Raw genomic sequence first — 25,795 nt, forward strand, 5'->3', positions numbered from 1 at the left:
TAGTGTCAGTCAACAAATTCACTGAGAAGCAAAATTGTACCATTGCTGTCAGCTCAGTTGTCTCCAGCATTTTCAGCCCAAAGATTATGTTGTAATGTTTTTAAGAGGAAGTTGTCTTTAATTTCTACTTCAGTGAATGTAAAATATGGCTCTTGGTAAAGTTTACATTGCTGTTCTGAAGCATTTTTTTTCCCTTTTAAGTATACTGGTGGTGGTGCTACAAACACAGATATTATTTAATATTTACAAATTCCCTTTCTGCATTTCTGTATCCAGTGGCAAATATTCTGTGCCAGTTATTTTGCTTTAAACTTTAATCCCAAGAGAAACAATGTTCTGATCTTTGAAAATTTACCTGTCTTCCTTGGGCAATAATAAAGTTCTGACTGTTATTCCAGAATGCTTTCCACATGCTGTAGCTATGTTAAGAACATGAACGTGGAAAAAAAAAAAAAAAAAAAAAGCCTGGTGTGACATTTTGATATCCTTCATAGAATATTAATATATTGTATATTTTTAGAAATGTTGTGCAATAAATTACACTGCATACCATATTAAACATTGATTAGGTGAGAAAATCAAGTATAGTTGCCTTTTAAAATAAAGTTTTCTCTTTGTGGATTTCCAGTTTTCATCACCAAGACAGATGTGTGTAACTTTTCATAATAATCTAAGTAACCAGTACATTTTATGTTCAGCAGATCCACTGAAACATAGATTGACTCATCTTGGTTCTGCCACCTTTGCTATTTGCATTTAAAAATAGTTACCAGAACTGTATTTCTATGAATAACACAGGTATTGTATTGTGGCCCTAAGGAAAGAAAGATCTGATCTCAGATGTGATCCCGAATCCTTAAGCCTCAAAGACATTCAACAGCTGCTTAGCTTTAATGAGATGCTGAAGGCCTTGTTATTCATTAGAACATTTTTTAAAGAATGCTTCTTTGAAACCACTAAAAGTAGCATGCTCACAAGTGCATTTCCATGCTGGTAGTGACATGGCAGATGTTATTCTACATTTATGCAATTGTAGCTGAGACTAGCCTTAACACCATAAAAAAATAAGTTGGTTTAAGTTTAGACAAGCTCTGCACTAATAATAAAATAGAAGGGGAAAAATACAAGAAAAAGATTATGAGTCAATAAATTATTAGGTTGGCAACAGAATTTTAGCTTTCATCCCAGCTGTTTTACTGGATTAGAGAATTATTGTCTACCTGTTGTTACCCATACAGCACAAACAAGATACACCAAAGGAAGAACAAAACAAAAGAAAACAAAACAAACAAAAACAGAACACCAGAAAAAAAGGAAGAGAAGCCTTCTGTAGAACAGCTTTTTGAGCTCCAAGAATTCACAAACCTTTAACAAAGTATGCTGCTATTTATAGTTTTCAAAACTTTTCTGAGCAAATGAAGGTAATTTCTGTAATAAAAAATCATATTTTCCAATATTTCCATGAGGCATTAATGTGCTTTGGGGGATACTTAGAGAGACAGATCCTCAATTTTATCAGTTTGCATTATTTTATCTTCAGCTTAACTGGGATAATTTACAAAACAAGGACAAGACATGATGCTAACTATTTCTCACGTTGAACACACCATCCTGAACAATTTTTGTTTTAGTTTTATTTAGGCATATCTCTGCTCATCTGTCTGCTGTAACCTTGCTCTAAGTGCAGTCAGTGGGGTTGTCTGTGGAAAGTGTAACTCAGAGTGAGCAAAGTACCTGACATTGTCCCTTGGTAAAGTGGCAGTGATGGATTTTTTTTTGGTGTGAACTTTCATAAATATTATTTAATTTTTTAAGTGTAAGCCTATGATGAAGAATACCCTTTTGTCAAAACATTTTTTCCATGTTTGTACTCATAGGTAAACCGAAAAGCACAATATGTTAGTTTATTAGACACACAATTTTAAGCCACTTTACAACAAAGAAAAGAGAAAAAGGGAATTAAAAATAAGTAAATAAGAAAAAAAAATTATTTTATTATCAGCTGTTGGTGTCGGGTACAAGGGTATAAATCCACTAAGCCGAATGAATTAATTTGGGAAATATGCAGTGTATGTGATTGCAAATTTTCAGGTTTTAATCCAAAAAGCCTAAACTTCATCCCCATAGTGTCAAATGCTTTCAAAGAAATCAGTGAAGCTTAATATTCTCTCCCATGGCAGCTCCACTGCGCATGGTCCCAGTACAGACAACCTCCAGCATAAAACATATCCAGATCCCACATTACACCACAACTGATGGGGGATTGGAGTGGCATGTTTGTGGGTTTGTTTTCTAAAACAATGCTGTGTTTTCTGCTTTCTAATGGTTCTCTTTTTATCAAAGATCAGGCTGACCTATTAACTGAAAAAAATCACGTTGGAAAGGATGTAAAACCAAAGGCTATATATGTATATACAGTATGTTTAAAGCCTTTTATTTTTATATTTTGAATGCTCTAAATTAATAAAAGACTAATTATAAAGCATTTTGCTTTTAATCTTCAAAATTATCTTAGTAGTGTCTTCTCTTTGGCCAAGTACCGATAATGAAATGCAACAACAAGGAACATTTGTTTTAAAATTACAAACTGTAACAGAGCTAATTTTATTGATTTTAGCTATGAAGTAGTAGAGGCATGAGAAGCTGCTGTTATCAAATTTGGACAAAAGAGAATTTTATTGAGCATGTCATTACAAGCAACCTTGAAAGTGCAGGAAAGGTGTTTCTATTTTTAGCTTTTTATTGTTTTTCTAATGCATTAAAACCACTCACAAGATGAGACTTCACATGTGAACTGTCATTTTCAAGTAATAATCTGGAAAGATATTTCTGTAGGATTCCTGGGAAAAAGCTTTGTGTCTCCTAAAGAGGAAGAGCATTTAAAGATAAGAGTGTGAATGTAGTATGGGGTGATACAGAAACTTTCAGCAAGTGCAAGATATCCATTCATTTGACAAAAAATCAAATTTACTTAATAACATTTTTGCAACAGAACAATGTGTAATTTTAAGTTATTTAAAGAGTTTTTGAAAAAAACACAGCATTAGAGTGGCACAACTGCATGAATTAAAACTACGTCTTCGATTAACGTAGCAGAAATTATCATATTTCACAAAGCCAGTTAGAATGGTTTGTAAAGACAGGAGTATAGGACTAAAATATTTATATTTAAAGTGGCTGGGAAAATGAACAATTTTTGCTTTAGAGCAACATTTTTTATCTACAGAAAAGGTGCATTTCTGTGAGGCGAATGGCTGGCTAATTACAACTACCTATGTGCTCTCAAGTCTAGAACACTGTGTCTCCATCCCATGGCCGTAATGGAAGACTCAAAGGTCAGTCATGGTGTATTGAGCATTTTTAACATGGAACAGCAGTAAGCAGTACTATATGAAGCTAAATTAAAAATCTACAGTAAAGTCTTATATGTCAAAGAGTAATTTTTTTTCATTTATTTACTCATGTCTTCTATGTTTCCCTCAGTTTTGTATTTTTATGTAATGTGATGCAGGCTAGTTATTTCCAGTATCTTCTGTGATCTGAGTGAGATCTATACTACTTATATGGCTAAGAACAAGTAGAATGTTTAACTCTATGTGTTTTTTTCAGGTTGTGGTTTGTCACGCTGTCCTTTCCTCTCCTAACTCCCAACAATTTACAAAGTTTTCTCTTGGTGTTGAAATAATAGTGAATCCAAGACTGACTCAAGAGTTGCCAGAGCAGGGATCATGTGCTTAACCTGGAGCCAATGGAGCTGTTGCTTGACACTAGCTTAAGATCTGGCCCCAGAATTCAATTTTTTTTTCCAAAATTCCCTGTAATTTATTATCTTGTTATTTAATCTGAAATTCTTAAAAAAGTGTATTGACTACATAGGACAACTCAATGTCCAGAATTCTGTTTGTCTTTGAAAAACCGACTTGTTCCTATGTCTCTCATATTTTCTCTCGATCCAGTAAAACAATTACAAATATCAACTGTACATTTTTTATTTATTGCACTTGCAGAGTATTTAGGCACTTACAGAAAAGCACATGCTAAAATGTTATCTTGGATCAGGACCTGAAGACCAAATTTATTTTGAACTGTGTTAACATCAGTGTAATCTGAGGGTATTCAGCACCATAAAGGGTGAGAATAACTTTTACTTTATTAAAATGTATTCTAGAATGCATATAATTTTAGAGAGTACATTTTTCAGAAGTACTACTTGTGATCAACTCTGTCCTGAAGCCATGCATAAACGTATTCGTAAACCAAAAGCATCACTGCACCACCTGGAAGAAAAGATGTTCATGTACATAACATTTTAGTTTACATACAAAATTCAGTATTTTCAATATTTTGTAGAGCATTTGTAGTGTGCTATCTAAATAAGGACATAAAAAAGCCTTACTTGCAAAATGGATAATTCTACTAATTTCTTAATTCCTTATAAATTCAACAGTTCTTAAACCATACCAATTTTACTTAGTATTGGACCATAAAGTTCATGTGAATAGCTTGTATATTAAATCAAAACCACCCTCAGTGTGATTTTTCCTAACATTTTTTTAAAATGAATATTTTTCTTTGTTCTTTTACAAGTGAAACTTTTGACCTGAATATGTGTATATTTATATGATTGTTTAGACTTAAATTTGGCCATGAAAGAGAAGCTTGAGTGCTGGAATGACAAAAATCCATCACCATGGTGATGCAAATGCTTCCAGGTAAGATTCAAGAATGGTTTTCAGCTGGTTGTTCACCATGTCAAAAGCAGAAGATTACAGTACTGAAATAGAACAATCTTTCTGTTCCTGTACCTGCCTGTGAATCCACAGGTAAAGTTTTGATCCGATGAAATGTAGCAGATCAGTCTGCTAGAACTGATAGCAGTATAAAATCCCAGCTTGAATGCCATAGAGTATCTTTACTGTTTGTGATGCCAAAATAAAACCCTTCTGTAACCAGGTTGTAATTACTGCATGAGCTAAAGAGGAGAACATTTTGGAAGGGGTGTGTATATATATATATACACATATATATAACTAAGCATATAAAGAAGCTTCTGGTTGGAGAAGATGGGGAAAGAGAATCAGGTTCCAGGCTGTAGGAGTAAAAGTGCGGTACAGTGTGCTACCTGCGGGTGCCAGAGCTGGGGCCCAAATATTTTTTTTTGCTCTTGTCTGTTGTGTCAGGTAGCTTGGTTGAGTGGCACCTCCAACAGAGAAGTTTTTGGCTGAACTGTGCTGACCTTTCTAGGTAGATGGGATCAGCTCAGCCAACCAGGCACACAGAACTACCCCATGAGTTTTCAACATCAGACTTGAAATCCTCCATGAACAGCAACTCACAGAGAGCTGGATATAAAAGTTTGCGGAAGGCTTTGACCAACAAACAAAATATACACACATTGTCTAAGATGTGATGTGAACTTAAATCAAGGATGATTCCAATTCTCATACTCTGTGATCTGTTTGTGTATCTCTTGTTCTAAAAGCATTCATGTTTTGAAAGGAGGAGTTACGTTTCCAGTTCCAATAAAGATTGCATTATTACTTTATTGGAAACCCAAATCTATATACTAGTCAATAGAACTACAAAAGCATTTAAGAAGAAGTCCACACTTAACTGACCTGCTGGGCCAGGACTCATAGTAATTTGTTAGATGGAAAATTATATTCTCAAATCTGCTCAGTGCTAATGAGTACTGGGGAAGTGAAACCCTGCTTTGTCTTTGTTCTGTATGTAATGTAGTGTTCTTGGAGTATGAGGGAAAAGGCTTTTAGCACCAGAGTTATGCCTTGCTTCCCTGTTTCCCCTCCCTACCTTCTCTCTTTTCCCTGCACAATAACCAGGCATGGTCTAGCACTTAGCCAGACAGATTGGATATGCAAACATTTACAGACAAACCTAATGCCTCCTTTATACTGCAAAACAGACTCTCTACCTACTTTCTTTTAACCATGTGTGTTCTTGCCTATTAAACCACCTTGCACAATTGGAAATACAATTTCATGGGAATGGGATACTGTTCAAACTGGGGCTTCTGCTCTTTTTAACACAGACTGCCTCTGTGGGCTGGCAAAGTCTAAGGGCCCAGTGCTCTGCTTTCGTGATTAATCAAAACCAGTCAGGGAAAAATAGTCTAAAAGTCAAAGACGACCTAGTTCTCAACCACTCTGCTCCTGCATTTGGAGTATTAACTAGTGAGAAGGAGTCAATCAGCCAACTCAGTTTTAAATTATTCTTATCTTTTTAGTTTTCTAGGGTCATGCAAGTCTCTTTCCAGCTCATGCTATTGCTTTTAGGGTCTGTTCTTCACAGACACTGCAGAGCACAGGAGAAGAAAAGTAACTGGAATTTGATATACTTGGGCTATGCCTTGACTAGTTGAGAGCATTTGTACTGGAGAAACTCTAACCTGCATTTTAAGGTCACTTTAAACTGGTCCAGAATATTCATGGTGAAAAAAAAAAAATCACATTAGAAGGAATAGGACAAGCTTTAAGGAACACTTCCAAAGGTTTTAGAGTTCTGGCACTTATGTGGATGCATCTGGCACGCTCACAAACGAAGTAATTGAACAAACCAGCAGTTACTTGGATCTGCAACCACATGATGTGTTTATGTAAATGATTTTTAAAGACACATATTTAGCCAGATCTATCTATGATACTATCAGATAATGCTGTTATCAAAAGAAATCATTCAAAGGTGAATGAGAATTTGATGGTTTCTGGTACACAGTTTCATTTATTTGACTGATGCTTACTACATTTTGTCAAGAAACTGAAATCCAGGAAGAGAAACCAAGAACAAAAGCAATATAGAAATGACAGAGGGAAAATTACCTGGACCGAGTCTCATGATCTTGGGAATCAAACCTTTGTACAGAGCCAGAAATCTGTAGCAGAAGAAAAACAAACAAAACATTTCAAACAATATTCTTGGTCTAAAAGAAGAATGGAATTTTAGCATGTGTTTGCTAGAATGCTGGCAGAGCACTTAGAAGTAATTATTTGAAATTACACATGTTCAATAGCAGGCCGTATCTGGATTTTAACATTTTACAGAGGCAGATCAGATGAAGAGAAAAAAGTTAATCAATGTTCAGTCACAAAAGCTACGTTGTGAGCCTACCCAATCAGAAATATGACTTTAATCAGTGAGATGGTTTTACTTTCAAGACAAGTCTGTTAACAACAGCTGCATACATGGACAAAATGACTGCTATAATTGAATATCAAAGCTACAACTCAGTCTCACTTGAGAAATATTTTAAAAAGTTGGAAAACTTTTTTTATTTCCATGAGAATCTGTCATTTTAAAGGTACAGAGGTCTGCATAATTACAATTAAATTGGGAAATATTTTGTGGGGTTTTTTTCTGTGGATATTTTCATTTTATAAAATGAAGAGTTGAAAAAATTACATTAACTATATGAAGCGTTTTTTTTTGCTGACTCAATAAGCATCTTATAAGTCTTGTAAAAGTTCACATGGAGTAGGAGGATATCTCCTTATAATTCTTAAATGATTTTCAAAATATTATATTGCAGTATCTTGATATGTGAATTCAGGGTGGCTTAATGGTTGTTGTCAAACCTGAAAAATAACAGCATGATTTTATGGATGTATGAACTAAAAGAGAGGTCTGGACATTTATTAAAATAAGATTGTTTTACCCTTCCTCTTTATAGACTGTTGCCATAGTTTTAAAACAGGTTCTGTACTTGATCTCTCCAGGAACTGGCTGTGGTCCTTGAATCCTACTTTTTGCAACATCAAAAGGAATGTTAATAATTGAGGCTATTGTTCCTGAGACTAGCCCAATTCCAAATTTCCTCAAAAACTCCAAATTTGGATCCTGCAAAAAAAGAAAAAGAAAGAATAAAAAGGGAAACGGAAGGACCTATGCAGGTTAAGCACTATAAAGTAATATGCATTTAATCAGAAAACTCGCAGAACACAACACAACACAACACAACACACTCGTGTTATTTTAGCGGAACACATTAGGATTTCCTATGCTGGAACTTGTTTTCTTGACAATTCTATTGGCTATGTTTTTACACATGGTCTAAATTGCTGAAGTACACATTTCCTCACACAGGATTTATAAACACAGTTCATAAAGAAAGACTGGTATGGCATATGGGGATGATTTGTATAATTGGGCTTCACAATGTACTTAGTATTACTGTATCAAAACAGGAGAAATCCAAGCACACTATTAGCTAATTGGCCAGAATATTTTACAAATGACAGCAACTTCCACCATGAAGCCTACTAAAATGCTCATTTGTGTGTTGGACCCCCAAATGCTAAATTAAATAAAGGCTAATCTCAGTCTGCTGCCATTCCCCTCCAGGTTTTTTACATTTATTTTCACATGTAGCTGATCCACTGTACTGAGAAGTGCTAGCTTCCTGCTATTAACAATCCAGCTCGCTGCAACTGCTAAAGAGCCTCCACGTTCTGTGCATTATAAACGGTGGTAACTCACTCAGCTAATTGGCTGAAGAATTTACAACAGATTGTTTCTGAACCCTGCTATGTATTCACGGTAAAAGTTAGAAGCAGGTTAGAAGTGCATCTAAAACCTTCCTTGCTCAGACGCAGTTCACAGCCCAAACGGAATTTATTTGATCTTTTAGAAAGACCTCCTGTCTTGGAATATTCTGTGATGTTAAACAACACAGAGTTTGTCTGGCAGTCAGTCTCTTGAAGCAAGTCTAGTCCTATTTTTCTAAATAGTGGAAGTCACAGGCAAGTGTGCTCCAGGGAATTTTGCAGTGGCATAATTTTTTTTGCTATTGGTCTTCACCATCAGGGACACTTTTTACTATAGCAGACTTTACATACACAGTTCCATTTTTTTTCATGAAGGTACTTAATCAGTAAAATAATTTGTAAAATAACAGATGACCTTGCCATGTTATAGCATCAATATTATATATATATATTACATACAGGTATGAAATATGACATATGAATAGATGAATAAATAACAATATATTGAAATGAAAGAGTGAGTTCTTTGTTTTCTAAACCTGTACATTTGTGAATGAGAAAAGGAACAGTGAAGAAGTTTTCTTTCCAGATTAGCAACAAGGAACATAAATTAAAGCTTCCATAATATGCATTGGACAAAGTCCATACAGGTGTTTAGAGAGAAATGCTTTTTATTACTGGCAGGAAAGCTTGACACCTTGATTTCACAAAACATAAAACATATTGGTAATACCTTTTAAAATTAGAATGGCTTGTGGTACCTAACGAATTACAAGACTCTATTAGCAAAATCCTTAGTACCAAATTTCTGTTTATTCTGTACATACGTTTACATGGAAATAAAATGAAGCCAATATTTCTGGTATCCAGAGAATTAAAAAGGACCCCCTTTTGAAGTTTGAGAGGCCAACAGTGTAGCAACCCTGTTCCAGCATGGTTCCTACCCAACTCCAGGCACCAGGTGTATGATTATACCCACATCTGAGAGCTAAGTACTATTCCAGATCTTGTACTAACCTCCTCAAAAGGTCATGCAGCAAGGTAGCTACCACTGCTCTTGATTTTTCCCAGTCCAGAATGTTCTGAAGTATTTTTGTCCCACAGATTGGTGCAAGGATTGTAACCTCCCTAGTGCCAAGCACAGTGAGTTTTCCTCTGGGCCTGGCAACATGCTGGGCAAAAATATTTACTTATTGAACATTAAATTTCAACTATTATTGCTGCTGAAAAAATCCTTTATATTTGAATGCTAGAACATTTTCATATTTTGGTGAACCCCCAGTGCCAGCACTGCCGGTTATATGATTGAGTGCACCACATAGTATAGGAGACAATAGGTGCTTGACCCAGGGAGCATCTATTAAAACATGACATGGCATTGAAACAACCAAAGGCAAATTAAAACTTTTTTTTTTCTTTCCTATTACAGTATTTGTGAAAAGAAACTGAAAGGCAGCATTTTGCCCATTCACAAAGGCGGATTCTAACCAAATGTGTTATGGTATACACTAGCTCTGCTTCGTAATTGTTTTTTATTGCATACCTCAAGGGAAAGGTTTTTCTACGGCATTCACCACTGTAATACCTGAGTAATTTCATTCAGGTAACATATTAAAAATAAATTTAGCTGTTAAAATAATAAAAACGTTATTTTTTATAAAAGCATAGTTTAAAGGCATTTTACTGAAAAAAAAAAGGGATTTCCAAACATAATTTGTGTCTCTGTCTACAAAGCTTACATGGACAAAGAAATCTGTCTGTCTACCAGGTAGGTACAAGTTGGTGCTAGCAGGAAGCAGTGTGTTACTTTTTAGGCTGAGACCTGTCCTTTTTCAACCCCATGAACAATGCCAAAATATTCCTAAACTGTCCAGAATCCTGTGAAAGGAGACATAAGGGTATCTGTCTAGTGCCAATACTGCAACTGGCTAGCAGAGGCAGTTATCACTTCTGCACCATGCAGTTCACGATCAGTTCTTATGTTTTATATGTTGCACATTATAAAAAAAATTCTGTCAAGTTCCTCTTGGTTTCATAAATGGTAGAACCAGACAAAAAACATATATGTATTCTGTTTTCAAGCCAAGGTGATTTTTATGTAGTAAGCAGAACATAGAGAACAGAAACTTGATTTTAGATGGTGCCACACCACAGTACAGGATACCACAAGGAAGTGAAATACCAGTTTGCTTAACCACAATGGAATAACTTTGTTGTGGTTGGATAATGTAAACTGTCATCATCTCACCTTCACAATCACATTTCTTGTATACCCGAGTCCCTGCTCTGTGAGCACCACCAGCCATTAAAAATAGAGAATCAGGCATCACATCTATGTGTGTCCTGCTGCATTTCCCTGCCTTCTTTGGGAGATAAAATTTTGAGATGTCATCTTTCAGTTTTTACACTTCATTACTCCTATCATAACATTTTAAAAGAAGCAGAGACTCCATGAGTTCTTCCTGAATCCTATTCTGCTTAATCCCTCCCTTTTTGTTTCATAATTCTAGCAACAGAAAATTCTAGCCCTAAATCTCAGACATACACACCCATGCACAAGAGGGTCACAGACTGGAGACAGTTTTAATTTATCCACTTCAGCCTCCCAAGCCCCAGGCTTTCCCTTTCCTGCCACTGAATTCACTTGTTTATTTGCTGGGCACTTTGTCTGAATCTGTTTAAATCTTTGATCTCAGTCAAAAGCTTTCAGGCTATCTTCAAGTGTACTGATGGAAGGTCATTTAATTCAACAAGCAGCATAGTTATTAATCCAGAAAATCAAATAACCTTTAGTAAGGCATGTATGCTTGGAATATATGTCAGAATAACTGAAAAAGCATTTCAGAATGGATAAAAACTCACCATAGTAGACATATTTGTTCTGATTTACACACTCATCTTAGGTACAATACAGTGATTCAAGGGTAGGACACCACACTTGCATATGCAGTGGAAAGCAGGAGGTATCTTCAAAGGAACAGCTCAAATTCCCCAAGGTAGATTGCTTGAAGTAAGCAAAAACAGATAATGTGGACAGCCCACCAACATGCAGTAATGTTTGGAAACCTGACCATAGAGATCCTAAGGAATAGTACTTGTTTTTCCCTTGTGAGGCCCTGTTCAGTCTGCAGAATGTGTTGCAAAGAAACATAGACTATAACCATATTCTTAAGAAAAAAAATTTAAAAAATTTAAAAATCAATAAAATCAAAAGATGAATAAACATTAATTTGTCTAGATGAAGATATTTTAGAAGTCTGTTTCCTTCAAATTTGGATTTTTGTCTTGAGATCTTTTCACTTTTTTTTTTTTGTTTTTTCAGTTTCTGGAGATAAGTATCTTATGAGAAAGAATACTTTTATACATATGTTTTAGTACTTCTGAGCATCTTATTGGATAAAGAGAATGCCAGTTCCTGACAGTTTGCATGAAGAATAAATAATAATAATAGAACAATGTCTGAAGCTGATAATTGCAGAGCAGTCTACTGAAGTTAGACTGAAACTGGTACGGAGAATGGAATATTTTAATTAAATTTTTTAAGCTGTTTTGAAAATTAGCCATAATATTAGTGTTACAGATGAATTACGCGTGGCATGAAAAAGCCAAAAGTGATTTGAAATTACCACTAAATTTAAATATGTCTGCTTAAGGTTACATAACATATAGGCAGAGAAGCCAGGAATAGAGTTGAGAGGCTTTGCATCGTATGCTGCACATTTCACCTCCCTCTGTGTGACAAAGGAGACTTTAAAAGACAGGGCTTTGGTTTAGCCATTGTTGGTTGTCCCTGGTATACCCAGGAGTTATGGGACTGAAGAGGAAGACAGCCCAGGAATAAGGGACAGAGCTGCTTCTTGGCTGTTTTGACTAAGGTGAATTTTCAAGTACAGGAACTCAAATTCTACTCTTAGAGAGGGAGAGGCTTGTACAGAAGTGATGAAATGGATGGGAGGCATGTAAACTCCTGTGGGAAATCATCAGTAAGGAGGAAAAAAAGGGTGCTGTGAGGATCCAGAAAGGGTGAAAATGACAGGACAAAAATGAGTTTCATCACTGTTGTGATAACACCAAAACTTGATTATTTTAAAGAATATTCATAATTTTTGTTTGAGACTTAATCAAGATTTGACCACAGCTTAATGAACTGCTTCACAGTTTTATCAGTCCTGAACTATCTCATGCATCTACATGGTAAATACGTTATTGTAAACTATTGCTTACTGTCTGATTAGTACAATGCTGGTCTGATCTTTGTCTGGATTAATAGGAAATGCTGAAATAATAACTACAATTAACATACTGATGACCAGAAAATGTGTTCCAAAATGCAAAGTAACAGCTGCACTTTGTTTGAATTGAATGTACTTTTTCAATGGTATTATCTTAGATTTCTCCTTGAGTGGCTGTATTACAACAGAAATTTATTTAAATTTTAAATTCCCACCTACCAGATGTCTGACAGAGTAAGAAGATTAATGACAGACACTAGGATAAATATCCTGGCTAGTTCCTGGAGTGACATGGATGTATGCTGTTCAAGGTGTAACAGTTTACAATCCTCTCAGTGATTTGTTTTCCTCACAATATAATTCCCTAATAAAATTATCCATCTTACTCCAGATTTATAAGTAAAATTATGATCTACTATTTACTCTTTTGCTATAGCATTTTGGACCCATAGGACAAGTTTAGGACTTCATTTAGTCCTAAAATTAAAATCTACCCCAAAGCTACCCCAAAGAACTCTTGATGCAAATAAAAAACAAACAGAAGACAACAAAAAAATGTGGTCACTGAATACAAAATGTGCAGTATGTTGAAGACTCAGTCCTCCTGCACAGTGTTGTTTTACACAGATGATCAGACCGTTCATAACGTGTTGGGGTTACAAGCAAGTCACCTTTTCATGGCATGCTTTAGACACTAACCACGCAGAAAAGGGCACCCAGAAATGGATGTCTTACTGATTACCCCTGCATCCAGTACATTTGTCTTGCCTACAGAAATACTGCAGTACAGGAGCAGCTCATGTTGCAACAAACTCCCCTTCTTTGAAAAATATTTAGATGATGATGCTGTAGGCAGCACAGGACATGTAGTATGTAACAATACACGTACAAGAATAATAATACAATAGTATTATTGTAATAATACATGTAGTATTCATATCCACAGGACACCTCAGATTGGAGAGTACTGATGAAACAGTGGCTTGTAACATCATGCTGGATATAGCACTGACTTTTTTTTTCCCCAATTAACAAGTCATCTTGAAACCTGAGCTTGGATGGTAGCTCTGAGGTTATTCTATTTTCCACTCTGGTCCAGCCTTCTCCTAAATCATCTTGGTTTACTATTTTTTCAGCTGTGTAGCACCACATGCTCTTTTCACTGTCTGTTCCTACATAACACTTCTTTGTTGGCATAGACCTGAAAATGACTGAAAAGAAAATGGTTGTCTACTGTCTTACTTATTTACCAAGCTGAACAGCCATTTTGTTTTCCCATTACTTCTTCTTTGTCTAGATATTTATGGACCTGTCTCTGATGAAGCAACACAGCACCCACCTCCTGCTGTCTGCTGGAGCATCCCTTGTAACAGCTGGCAGGTCCATGGCTTCTGGGGCAGGCTGTGCCTGACTCGAAATGAGTTTTCCAGTTGATCACATGTTTCAAAGGGGTTTTTAAGCAGACAGTGAGGAAATTGCCTTTCCTTAAGAAATCTGGCAGCCACTTGGAGGTGGTAGTGAGCAAAGGTTTTAATGAAACAAACATTTACCAGCAAACCTATCTACGATAGAAAATAGAAAAGCAAGAGCTGCTGGAAGCCTATGAAATGTGCTATAAAAACAGGTGTCATAAACCAGAGAGGATATAAATTTGCAGACTAATTTGATTGCTGGTGAAGATACATAGATGTTAATGCTCTGTGGTTGATACATTAGTGGCAATTGAAACATGTCTGGCTTATTCAATTTTCAGTAAACAGAGCATGAGGTTGGATATAAATGGTCTGTTTAGCAGAACAGACTGAACATATGAAAAATTATTCATCACAAACATTTAAAACTCACACATGTCATTTATATCATTTATATCATTTGACCACTCAGCGTAAAAGGTTTATTGTTTTTGGCAAAATAAGCTGCAAACATCCTTAATTGGGATGCAAATTTATTGCACAGTTTAGCACTGCTGACAGCTAAAAGGCTCATATGGACATTTCCATACATTTTTCCACTTACGTTACAGATGGTGAACGGCAGATACATAGTCAAGAGCCAAAATTATTTCAAAAGTGTAGTGTTCTTATTTCAAAATTTTTATGTTTGTCAGTATCACAAGACTGACCTTAAGATTTTCTTTTCTGGCAAAATATACAAAGTGAACAAATTAGATTTTGCAATGAAATCAAGTATGTGAGAAATCTTGAAAAGTTACAACTGTCCAAAATGTTTCAGACCGACTGCAAACCAGCTTCCATCAAATTCCTTGTACAGGTTTGATCATTCTGCCTCTAGTACGACAGAAAAATCATGTTAAATATCACTAAGAATTGCTGAATACTTCTGTTTTCCATTCACTGAAGTTCAATGCACATAAAATCCTGAGACATAGTGTTGGCTCATACAAGCCAGATAAGGTTTTACCCTGTTAAACTCAGGTTAAGATTTGCATTGATTTTTTGTGGCATTTTGATTAGAATTATTGGCAATGTCTGTATGTGCAGAACTATGCATGACACTGATGCCAGCTGGCTTAGTGTCCTATTAATTTTGATAGTGCTATTAAATACTATTGACTATTCAAAACTGTCTACAGAAAACTTACTTATTAGAAATTATTCCTTGTCTGTGTCAGCTTCTCAGCTGTACCCAGGAACAGTGTTGGCTGCCCTGGGCCAAAGCTGTGCCAGGGAACATATAACAGCACAGATGACTGAGTTTCAGTGTTGCTGCTCAATTTACTGGCACGGATGCAGCCACTGTGTGAGCCACCGTGTAATCTACTTTGCACTGGTCAAGCACCAGGCAAACTTTCCCACTTATATGCAGTTCATGCAATCGAATGCCACATTGATAAATTGCCCTTTGCTTTTGACAGTTTGTGCAGGACAGCTGGGCCACTGGCTGACACCACTTAAAAAATTTCTCTCTCATTTTCTGGATTTATTTAGATATGTGTTGTAGATGTTAAACAATTCTCTGTATCACACACAATCTGTACAAAGTTAATAAAGCTCTGGATCTTTTTAATAATGTGGTATTTACCCTCCTTTTTTTTTTTTTTTTTTTTTTTTTTTAATCTGAAAGGCTGGGAAACACTATCACTATTCTTCAATTGCTATGCAAGAACACTTCAGGATTTCCATAGAAGTTTTACAAAAGCTTCTGTCCTTACCTGCATATGATTCTGAATGTTCTGCATAGTTATTACACTTTTTTTTCACCTTTTGATCAATGTAAATGTGATTACTCCTATCTTAGTATCAAGTTATGCTTGAGCCTGGAGTTTTTAGAATGTGTGATTAAAGTACATGGTAAAGCATGCTTAAATGGACTCGAAGAAACTTGTAGAAACTTGTGGGGTTGCTACTCTTGGACAATTCAATTTACTGTAATGATCTGCAACTAAGAAGTGGAGCTTTTCTCCATTTGCACAATGTTGCCAAAAAAAATACCAGGCTTCTCAGAAGTGCAGAAAAAAAAGAGGTGTTACTTCATTTGGGAATAGAAACTGATCCCTTCTGATGTAAATTGCAGATTTTTATACAAATATCACTACATATTACACCTGTGACTGTTTAACTGTCATCATCTAAAAATCACATTAGTGAAAACACAGTTCAGTAAGTAACTCACTGGAGTCATTAATAAACCATTAGCTGTTGCTCACGCAGTCATTTAGAAAGTTCCCAGTATTGCCACATTTTCATTAGTACAATTTCCCTTTGTTGTATAGGGAAACATTTCCTTTGTTAACATAAAGGAATATAGGACTATAAAATAAAATTGCTTCAAGTAAAAAAATACAGCTTTTAGGATACTTTTTTTTTTTTTTTTTAACTTACAAACTGGATTTGCATGACCCTGTAGGACCTCTTTTGGCCTGGTTCCCTCCCATATGGATAAATCTGCCCTGTCATCCTCCAACACTAGTTTGAACTCTGTTTTGACTGATTAGCCTGATACATGGCCAGAGGACCCCATGTACTGCAACTGCACTTCCTCAAGTTTCAACCCTTGCTTTGTGAATACTGACAGAAGTTCTAGAAACTGATTTTTCTCTTCTAAGCCAGTTTACCACAAAAAAGTGCATACCTAACTAACACGGATAACGTACCTGTATCCTGATTCCTGCCTTTTTACATCATTACCATGGTATAAAGTGAAACTCACATAAATGAGATTCGAAACTTAACTATTTTATTTCTACCAAGTTTTTCTTAAAAAGAGAGAAGTATGAATTCTTGGTTTGCTTCCATTAAAATGCTATAAATTTCTGCAAAACACAGAGCAAGGTTAGTCACTATTTATTACTAAATGCCACAGAAAAATACAGTGTTAATTAAATTGGCAAACTTCTCATCTGTTTATCTGTTGCACTGTATGAAGAACTTACTTTATTGACTGGAAGAATGTTTTTCACATTGAAGTAGAATCCAAAGTAAATCATGTTAAAAACTCCGTGACGGCCCAGTGTTGCAGTAAGACCTTTGTTGAGTCCTTGGAAGCCCAGACCATCAGTTTTAATGATCTGCTGAGCTTGAACAAAGCTAGATGGTTGCTACACAAGTTAAGCAAAAGAAGGAAGAGATCATCATTACAAAAAGAAAACAATAACCTTAGCACCATTGCAATCCTGTTGACAAACACAGAGATGCCAGTTCTTGTAATTTTATCTTAGGTCTCATGATATTTTTAATTTTTCCCTTTATGTAAAAATCACAGTTTTCATTAAACAAAAGTTTCCTCAGTTTTTTGCTTGCAGAAAAAAAGATGAAAATGCAACTTGAATACTGTAGAAGACTAAGGATCCCTAAAGTAAATGAAAAGGTCTTAAAATAATGATAATTAAAAAGAGAAAAGATTTTATAGAGCAACATATGGCTTTGAATATATGAATTTGTCAATAGGTTTCTTATAATTGATGCTATGCTGTTAATATTATGACAGATGAAACCCTTACACAACTAGATTATATAAGAGTTATTCTTCTCTAGTAAAACCAATGGCACAGGAACCTGCATTTTGAGGAGGTGATAAAAGGGACAGAATTGCAACAGGATTTTCTTAAGCCATTATGGCTAAGAGTCATATGGCTAAATCCTTGGGAGCCACAAATTAGTGCAATAACAGAGGCTATAAATATTTGTTTGAATATTTGTTGAAGACACATTGCAGTTTCCAGAATCAATGTTAGGAATGTCATTGAAAGGTGACAAAAATCATACATATTTTCTGGGTACCTGACTAGTTCCTCTGAGGCTCTTCATGCTGCTAAGGATACAAACCACTACTTTAAGATGGTGTCTTTTGAAGGAGTTATTTGGTACACAGTACTTTTTAAAATCAGATCACATGTGAAACGTTCTTCTTCTAGTGTTGAAAATCTTGAAAAGGTTTCTTAATCTTCCAACTGGGAATCCTATTTTGTTCTCCAGATGAGTTATTTGACTTAAAAAATGTAGCTAGATTTTGAAAATGAGAACACCCATTTAAATCCCAAGGTACAGATGTAGGAAATTTGCTTTAAAAATCCTGTTTTGAAAATAATGCCCAATGGGCACAGAAATAATTTAGTTGGCCAACTTCCATTTAACAAAAAGCAGAAAGGAAGAGATTTCATCAGAATCCACTTCCATAATGGCCAGTTCCTCAGACAGGATCTGTCTGATTACACATACATTCGATCTATTCTCCATTATACTGCAAAACACAGGTGTTCTCCTTTGGAACATCCTAGATTTGTTTTGAGCAGGATTATAGAAAAATTTTTCTCAAAAAGTCATTGCCTCAAATTTGGCTTTCCTTAAAGCATAAAACCAGCTCTGGGTAAACAAATATTTAATTAGAAAAGCAAAACATCACTTCCACTAAGAGGCTCAAACATGAAAATATAGTGGAATTTTGACTACAGCTCTGTGAACACCGCTAATTTCAATAAACTTATTTGTTTAATAGCTTTCCATTTCAAAATATCACTGTGATAGATCAACGCCACTGGCAAATGATGCCTATTTTATCTGATGCAGCATGTGACAGCTTATTTAGGTGACCAACAAGTTTAGTCTTTAATACTAAGTTTCATTCTGGTTTTTCATATCTGATAATTAATATTATCCAGCTAATGCTGTGCAAACATTTTACTATAGTTTACTTTCCTATCTACCGCCAGTGATCCAAATCAGAATGTGTTCTAAAATGTAGATACCCAAGATGGGCTATGTTCCAGACACTAGCAATAACATCCTTTCTCATGCACAAAACATGAGGATTAGATCTTAAAAAATAATGGTTGTCCTGAATAATGTGATTCCAGCTGAGTACAGAAACTTTCAGTAGTAAGGTTCCTTGGTCTCATCTTGAATACGGATTTAGTAATGACTCAGAGAGCAAGCCTGTCACTTGCTGAACACCTGAGATGGGATCCATCAGTCCAATTGTAGACACCTGCAATATCTACGTCTACATCTGAGACACTCAAAAAAGACTTCCTTTTTCATTCCTTTACCAATAAGGCAGGCTTTCCTACACAGCACTTCCCTTCATCTGCAGTAGGCATCGTGAATGTCTGACTAAGCCATAGCATATGTTTCATCCCTGATGATGGAAGAATCTTAGGGTGACTAATTCAGATGGAGAAATTTATAGTATAAACATCTGGAATTTAATTCACTTTACACAACTGTTGATTTGTACTTAGTAGAGACCAAGTCAGTAGAATCTGGAGTCAGATTATTCTCATCATAAAGCAGAAGCTTGTATCTGCTAAATGAATTACAACTCTTAAACCAGGTGAGATTTTTATTACCATACCAGTTTCCATAGCCAGTGAGCTATTCATGGCTAAAGGTAAAAGAAAACAAACAAACAAACAAAACCAACCCCAACCTCAAGGTGTTAAGCCTTCTAGCAGTTTACGTTAAAAAGAATCACAATTATTTTTACCTGTAGCAAAAGTGCCTATAAGTGATTTATAGCGGCCTTTCTCTTTAAACCTATCAGACCTAGACAGATGATCTGGTACCACAAAATAGTTCAGCTGTCACTGTAGTGTGTGAATATTTGCTTTGGGGGTGTGCATAAGTCTGGGTGTGGGTGTGCATGTTCATGCTCTTCCTTGTTCCTTTTAAACAAAACATATTTATTATTTCATCACAATAGTCAGAGAAATATGTGAAGTGCATTAGGTTTCATCACATAGTAAGGAAGCTATGCAATAGGATAAGCACATACTTAAACCTTTCAGAAAAACAGTGCATGGAACTGAAATGAGTGTATCATTGCCTTATGTTGTATGATATACCATGCACGTAGACTTGAGCTTATGAGCTTTAGTGTGGATTCTTCTTTAACATATTAAGGAGAACTTGAGGCCATGGTAATGAAGTTACTGGAGTTTACCTGATTTACAGCAAAATGTGAAATTCTAATACCTTCTTTTAAAGACATACTAAAAATTGGTATGTTTGTGATTTGACTATTTTTGTGATTTAAAAACTTCATTCCCTTGAATTTTTTTCATTGGGGCAGATAGACACTTTCATTTATATTTTAGGTGTAAATAAGGTTCCTAGTGGAGACCCAATAGCATTCTTTTGCAATTTTATTTGTATGATAATATACAATTATGTGAATTTGGTGAAATTTGCATTGAAATTAAATTCCCAATAGTCACATAAAGCAAGACGACTCAGAATGCTTTTGAACAGCTGTATATTCTGAAGGTCAGCAAGGAAGGGACTGATGTAATTAAGGTAAATAATTGCATGAAATGTACTATAATGCTCCAAATTTGGTTATAAAGTTTGCAATAGATTAAAAAATTAAAATCTATAAAGTGAAACGATATATTGGTCTCTTGCAACTTCACGAGAACTAGTGTGCTGAAAATATAATACTGCTGGATTTACACTCAAAACCAGAAGTTTTATTAATATATTAGTTGTATTTTCACAACTATGAGGCAGATAGATCTGGAATATCTGCTTAGTCTACTACTGCTGGACCAATAATAGTCCATAATTTTTTCGTATCACCTTTCTGAGAGAGACACATCCTCTCATACACTACTTTCAGGATCCTAACCTTTTTACTCCTGTACTGTATTAATTCTCTGCTTCATTGGCTTTGCTGCCCATGGTTGAAAAACATCTAGGCTGGAGACTTGGAGCAACCAAGCATCTCTTTCACAAGCATTGAGAATTTAAGAGAAAGTTACCAAATTTTTTGAAATTTATTCTGAAAGAGAAAAGTGGTCAAGTGGAAGGTGTCCCTTGACACGGTGTTTGATGATCTTTAAGGTTCCCTCCAACCCAAACCATTCTATGATTCTATGAATGCTTCTCTGAATAAGTTAAGGAGTAGGTACTGCCTACTCTATGACATGTACAAGTCAGTGGTAGTGTTTTTTCACATTTACCCAAGGAGCTTGGCCCAAACAGCTTACATAACTGGCGAGGTGATAAATCTCTTTACTGGGCATCCCGCAGAAGGATTCAGTTTGCACAGATGAATGCTACAAGGCATGAAAGTATTAACTCAATCAAAACTGCATTGAAAGTAAAATATGCAAAATCATGCCACACCAGGGGTCAAGCCAAACTTTTCAAGCCATGCTTATGTGGCTTGACACTTCTACCATGGTATAGCTGATTTCTCAAAAGATTTTGAAAGAGCTGATTTGACAATTATTGCCTTATTCACTAAGAAAAGAAAGAAGGAACTGTGTTACTGTTTGCCTCCACTTGATCCTGGAACATTTTCTACACTGAAATTAATAAAAGCTGGTGCATTCTTGGGAACACTTGATTTTGATAAATCACTGTTTTCCAGTTTAGTCTTGTTCCCCTCTCAGCAGTATCCAGAATCATGGACAAAGTCAGTTTTGCTCACTATCTCCTTTGAACAAAAAAAGTATTTGGATAATAAAACTCTGAATTGAAACAGGAATTTAAACTATCACCATGTTTTAGTATAAGACTATTTTCCACTTTGTGCTTATAAATGTAAAGAGCAATGTAAACAATTTTATTCAACACTCTGAAAATACACCATGTACGAGGAGCCTGGCTGGGGCATGGGGCCAGTGTGTTTTACACTGACCTTTTGTGCTCACTTGAAGCCTGGATGTCCTGGAGCAAATGCACTGTGTACAAGGGGCTGAGGTTCCTGCTTCTGGGTTACAGTTCCTCATGGTGCTAGGATGCTGTCTGCTCTGGGGGGATGGAGGTGCACTTCAGGCACAGAATATTTGCAATGGAGATGCTGGCATGGTGGACAATACTCTATCCATTTCTGCATGTCTGAAGACATCACCTAGCGAGTCTCTCCTCACTTTTTCCATTTCAGTTAAGTCTGTGGCAAAAGCATTTGCACAAGCCAAATATATCATGGGCATTCAGCTCTAAATGTGAACTCTGAAGTGCATTATGCCTAATTAAGCAGAAAAAGAAGAATGGAGCAAGTCTCATACCTCTGTGAAGGCATTCCGGTTTGCCTGCAAGGTGACCTTTACAACTTCAAAAGGGTTAACCACAACTGCCTCTGTCAACCCAGATCCCAAGCCAGCAACTGCAAATGCCTAGGAAAGTTAAATTAAAGGTATAAATTAAGCAGTAAAAGTTCCCATATATCAGATTATGAAACAGAGTAATGCGATGCAAAATGCAAGATTACAGTAAAGCAGCAGTGTTCTATTGCTACATTTTAGCCCTTGATTACATACTGACAGTTCATGAAGGCAATATGACAATAGCCATAAACCACAGTCCAAAAAACACAAAATAAAATGTCAGACTACTGTCAATCAGTTCTCTTTTCAGTTGGAAGAAAAACTGTTGTACCAATTTTATTACAAAAACATGGAAAAACAATGCCTTCATGTTATCTTTGGGTGGAGTCTGAATAAAAACACAAATTTAAACAGTTATAAAGCACTGGAAAAAAAAACCAAAACAACTCTGCACTGAACATAAAGCATATGGCACTGGCATATTCACTCAAAAAAAAAAAAAAAAGAAATGTAAGAAATTCAAATAGAGCAGTACTTAAGCAAACTGAACAAGCAGAAGAATAGTCCTCCTAAGAAAATATCAATTGTATAAAGGTTTCTAGGGGAGTGAGTGACACAACAGACACGTCAGCATTCTCTGCAGGAATGAATTAACTCTGTTTGCTTAAAAGCTGGTGGTATATTACAGACATTAAAATGGAGACATTCACTGCCTTGCTTTCCATCATGACACTGCATTTTAAAATATGCTAATGAGTAACAGAAAAATATTGAAATATTTGCTATATTTGGTATATTTCCTTACCTAATGGTAAAGGAAAAACAAGTGAAAAAACTTCTTTAATACAAAAGGATTTGAGCAGGGACTCTCAAGAGTTCAAGAAAGAGAAGAATAGTACATTATGAGGGTAGTAGCAAGCTCCAACCTTGCGGCCTTTGGAGGTACCAGTTTTATATCAATAGCATATGTTTCTGTTACAAAGTGCTTAGAGTAAGACTGGAGTCTATATTTTTTTATAATTGTACTGTGCCTCAAAGAATAGCACTCTGGTACCTGGCTGAAGTTTCTAGTCACTATCACATGTATTTAAAAAACCAATAATTATAATGTTCAAGAATTTTTGGTTATTTTGTAAAAATGAAGCTGCATACCAACTCTTCCATAGTGACTGTCACTATCCAAGGTAACAAATGTTATGATATTGTAGGACATTATTCTAAAGACATTTGATATAAGAATTAAGATAACTATAGTTTTGATAAATTCTGCTATTGGTGTTTCCGAGGACAATCATGTTCTCAGAAACTGTTGGTTCAACTGACCCCTTTAAGTCTGGCCTCCTGTTATGGGAGCAAATGGGTGGGACTGTTCAGTATACACATATTACATGAGAATATTAAGTTCTGTATCCATACATACCAGTCCTGGGGGTAAGGATGAATATCCTAGTAGCTTCTTGTATTGTTCAAAGGTGAAAAACTGTAAGTAAAAATTAGACTTAAATTGCATTGAAAAAAATTGAGTTATGCAAATGAGTGAAACCAAATGAGTGGAGCTTCACTACCTCATATCCTGAGTAGCTGTGTGTGCAGTTCTGCAAAATAAATATATGCCACTTTTGTTTCATACTCTCTGTAGCAGTGTAACTGTGCAGAAGTAGAAAATCGGACTTCAGAGCTTATTTTTTTAAGTATATCATGTATTATAGCAGCCTAAGTGCATTTAATGCTTTATGTAAGAGTTTGCTTCCAGCGCATGGTTCATGGATATCTACTGGAGCAAGAGCTCTCAGTAAGTAAGTAGAACCTCTGGGTTTTCTGTCCATTTTCCAAAGCTGACCTGTAACACTTGATTAGTTTAGAGCAAGCTGATTCAAATGAAGGTGGGATCCTCTGAAAGTCTGCACGTTCTGCTCCCGCATGTCGGGCCATGATCCCTCACATGTGACCATCAGACTGTTTCACCATGAGAGGAAGGCAATGGGAAATGAGGTCAATGGAGATTTGAGAATTGCAACACACATAAGGGAATAGAATTTTAAGACAAAAAGAGATTCTGGGTGACCTGTGCTGGATCTAAGCCAAAGAAGGCAAGTTCAGTCCCTCAGGGCTTAGTTGCCATAGACCTATCAGAATAAAACAGCTTTTCCCTAAACTATGTGTAAAGGAACACGAGTAGTAAGCACTTGCTTGTTATTTTTCATTGTTTAGAACCCTGCCCTATGGCAAAGTCAATAACATTTTTCAATGAAAATCTACTTCAAATGAAAAGTCACTAGAATCACAACAAAACCAACAGAGAGCTTGTTAATGTGTTAATAATGCCGCTACATTTAAAGCCGGAGGGAACTTGTATACTTAATGCAAAACTAGGATGTTAAATTGTGGTAAACTGAAGGACTAATACTTGGCCAGCGGATACTTTTTTAAATCCTCAGCAGGGATTATTATCTCATTTTGTAGAAAAGGTCTGAGAATCAGGGCTCAAATTTTAACTATGCTCTAAATACCGTACAGATTGAACACTGATCTTACAAACACCCTGCAAACATGTTTAAAATAGTTTTTCTGGCCTTGCCAATAATGAGACAAGATAGAATTGTTACTTAGCCTGTAGGTTCATCTTTTGGATAACTGAAAGTATTATGTAGGTAAAAGGAAATCTCTAAGAAAATGTCAGTTGTGGGTGGGTGAGTTACTTCACTGAACTAAATTAGTTTCTTATTGTGATAAAGTTTGCTTTATTCTCTCTCCAGCACCTTTCTACTCATTATTGTCCTGTTAACCTTTAATGGAATTTCTGGTATTCCTTAATGCTTTCCATAGCGTTACAGATCTGTAAAATGGTTGTAATAAAGACAGAAATACATTACCTAACAATTTTTTTGGCCTTAAAAATGTTATCTTAAAAATCAATAGCTTCCTAGAGTCATAAATAAAATAACTACTTAACAGTAACTATAACCAGTATAAATGCTTCTGAGTGTACTAGAGTAGCCAGTATTTTGCCAAAAATTATCTAGCTATATCATATGGATTTATATAGTGTATGTCTATCCAAAATGTTTTCTTAAAGCACAGCATAATTTGTCTTTTTCTCTACAGTTGTATTAAGTTAATATCCATGTACAAAAAACCCCAACCAACCAACAACAAAAAAACAACTCAAAAATTCAGAATAAATGTATTTAAAACATGCTTTCGTGTATAAAATCACTAATATTGCCCATCTGGCAAAGATAGACTTTAATTCAAGTTAGACAGAAAATAGCCAAAGTACTTACCAGATGGTTCAATAACTCTAAGATAAAAATATATGCTTGAAACAAGATGTCTGGGAACACATGAACAATATAAATTTGCCCCAAAAGTTCATCTGTTAACCATTGCATTGGCATCATCACTTCTTTTCTCCAAGTTCAGTCTAACATAAAGTTATAAACTTTGACTTTTCATCTTCCAGAAATACCAGATTTCTTTTTAGAAGGGAAATAAGGAGAAACAAAAAGAAAGAGCAAGACAGACATGAGAACATAGTTTACTAAAAGTGAAGCTGT

General features: G+C 35.6%; 1 protein-coding gene across 8 annotated transcripts in view; it reads right to left on the reverse strand.

Annotated features, from left to right (window-relative positions):
* Positions 1 to 4,006: 4,006 nt before the first annotated feature.
* Positions 4,007 to 25,795, reverse strand: part of SLC25A21 (solute carrier family 25 member 21) — a 242,009-nt gene continuing 220,220 nt past the window's right edge. For 6 of the 8 annotated variants that reach the window (XM_030452166.1, XM_030452163.1, XM_030452165.1 and 3 more), the window contains 7 exons: positions 25,523 to 25,714; positions 23,659 to 23,718; positions 22,200 to 22,307; positions 17,124 to 17,288; positions 7,670 to 7,851; positions 6,837 to 6,889; positions 4,007 to 4,277 (listed from right to left, as the gene is read on the reverse strand). In XM_030452166.1, coding sequence (XP_030308026.1) covers positions 4,207 to 4,277; positions 6,837 to 6,889; positions 7,670 to 7,851; positions 17,124 to 17,288; positions 22,200 to 22,307; positions 23,659 to 23,718; positions 25,523 to 25,639 — 756 coding nt within the window. In that variant the 5' untranslated portion in view covers positions 25,640 to 25,714 and the 3' untranslated portion in view covers positions 4,007 to 4,206. The remainder of the gene's footprint in view (positions 4,278 to 6,836; positions 6,890 to 7,669; positions 7,852 to 17,123; positions 17,289 to 22,199; positions 22,308 to 23,658; positions 23,719 to 25,522; positions 25,715 to 25,795) is intronic. The other 2 variants (XM_030452161.1, XM_030452159.1) reach the window with 1 other exon arrangement.

Source organism: Calypte anna, chromosome 5A (assembly GCF_003957555.1).
Source record: "Calypte anna isolate BGI_N300 chromosome 5A, bCalAnn1_v1.p, whole genome shotgun sequence".
Taxonomy (NCBI): Eukaryota; Metazoa; Chordata; class Aves; order Apodiformes; family Trochilidae; genus Calypte; species Calypte anna.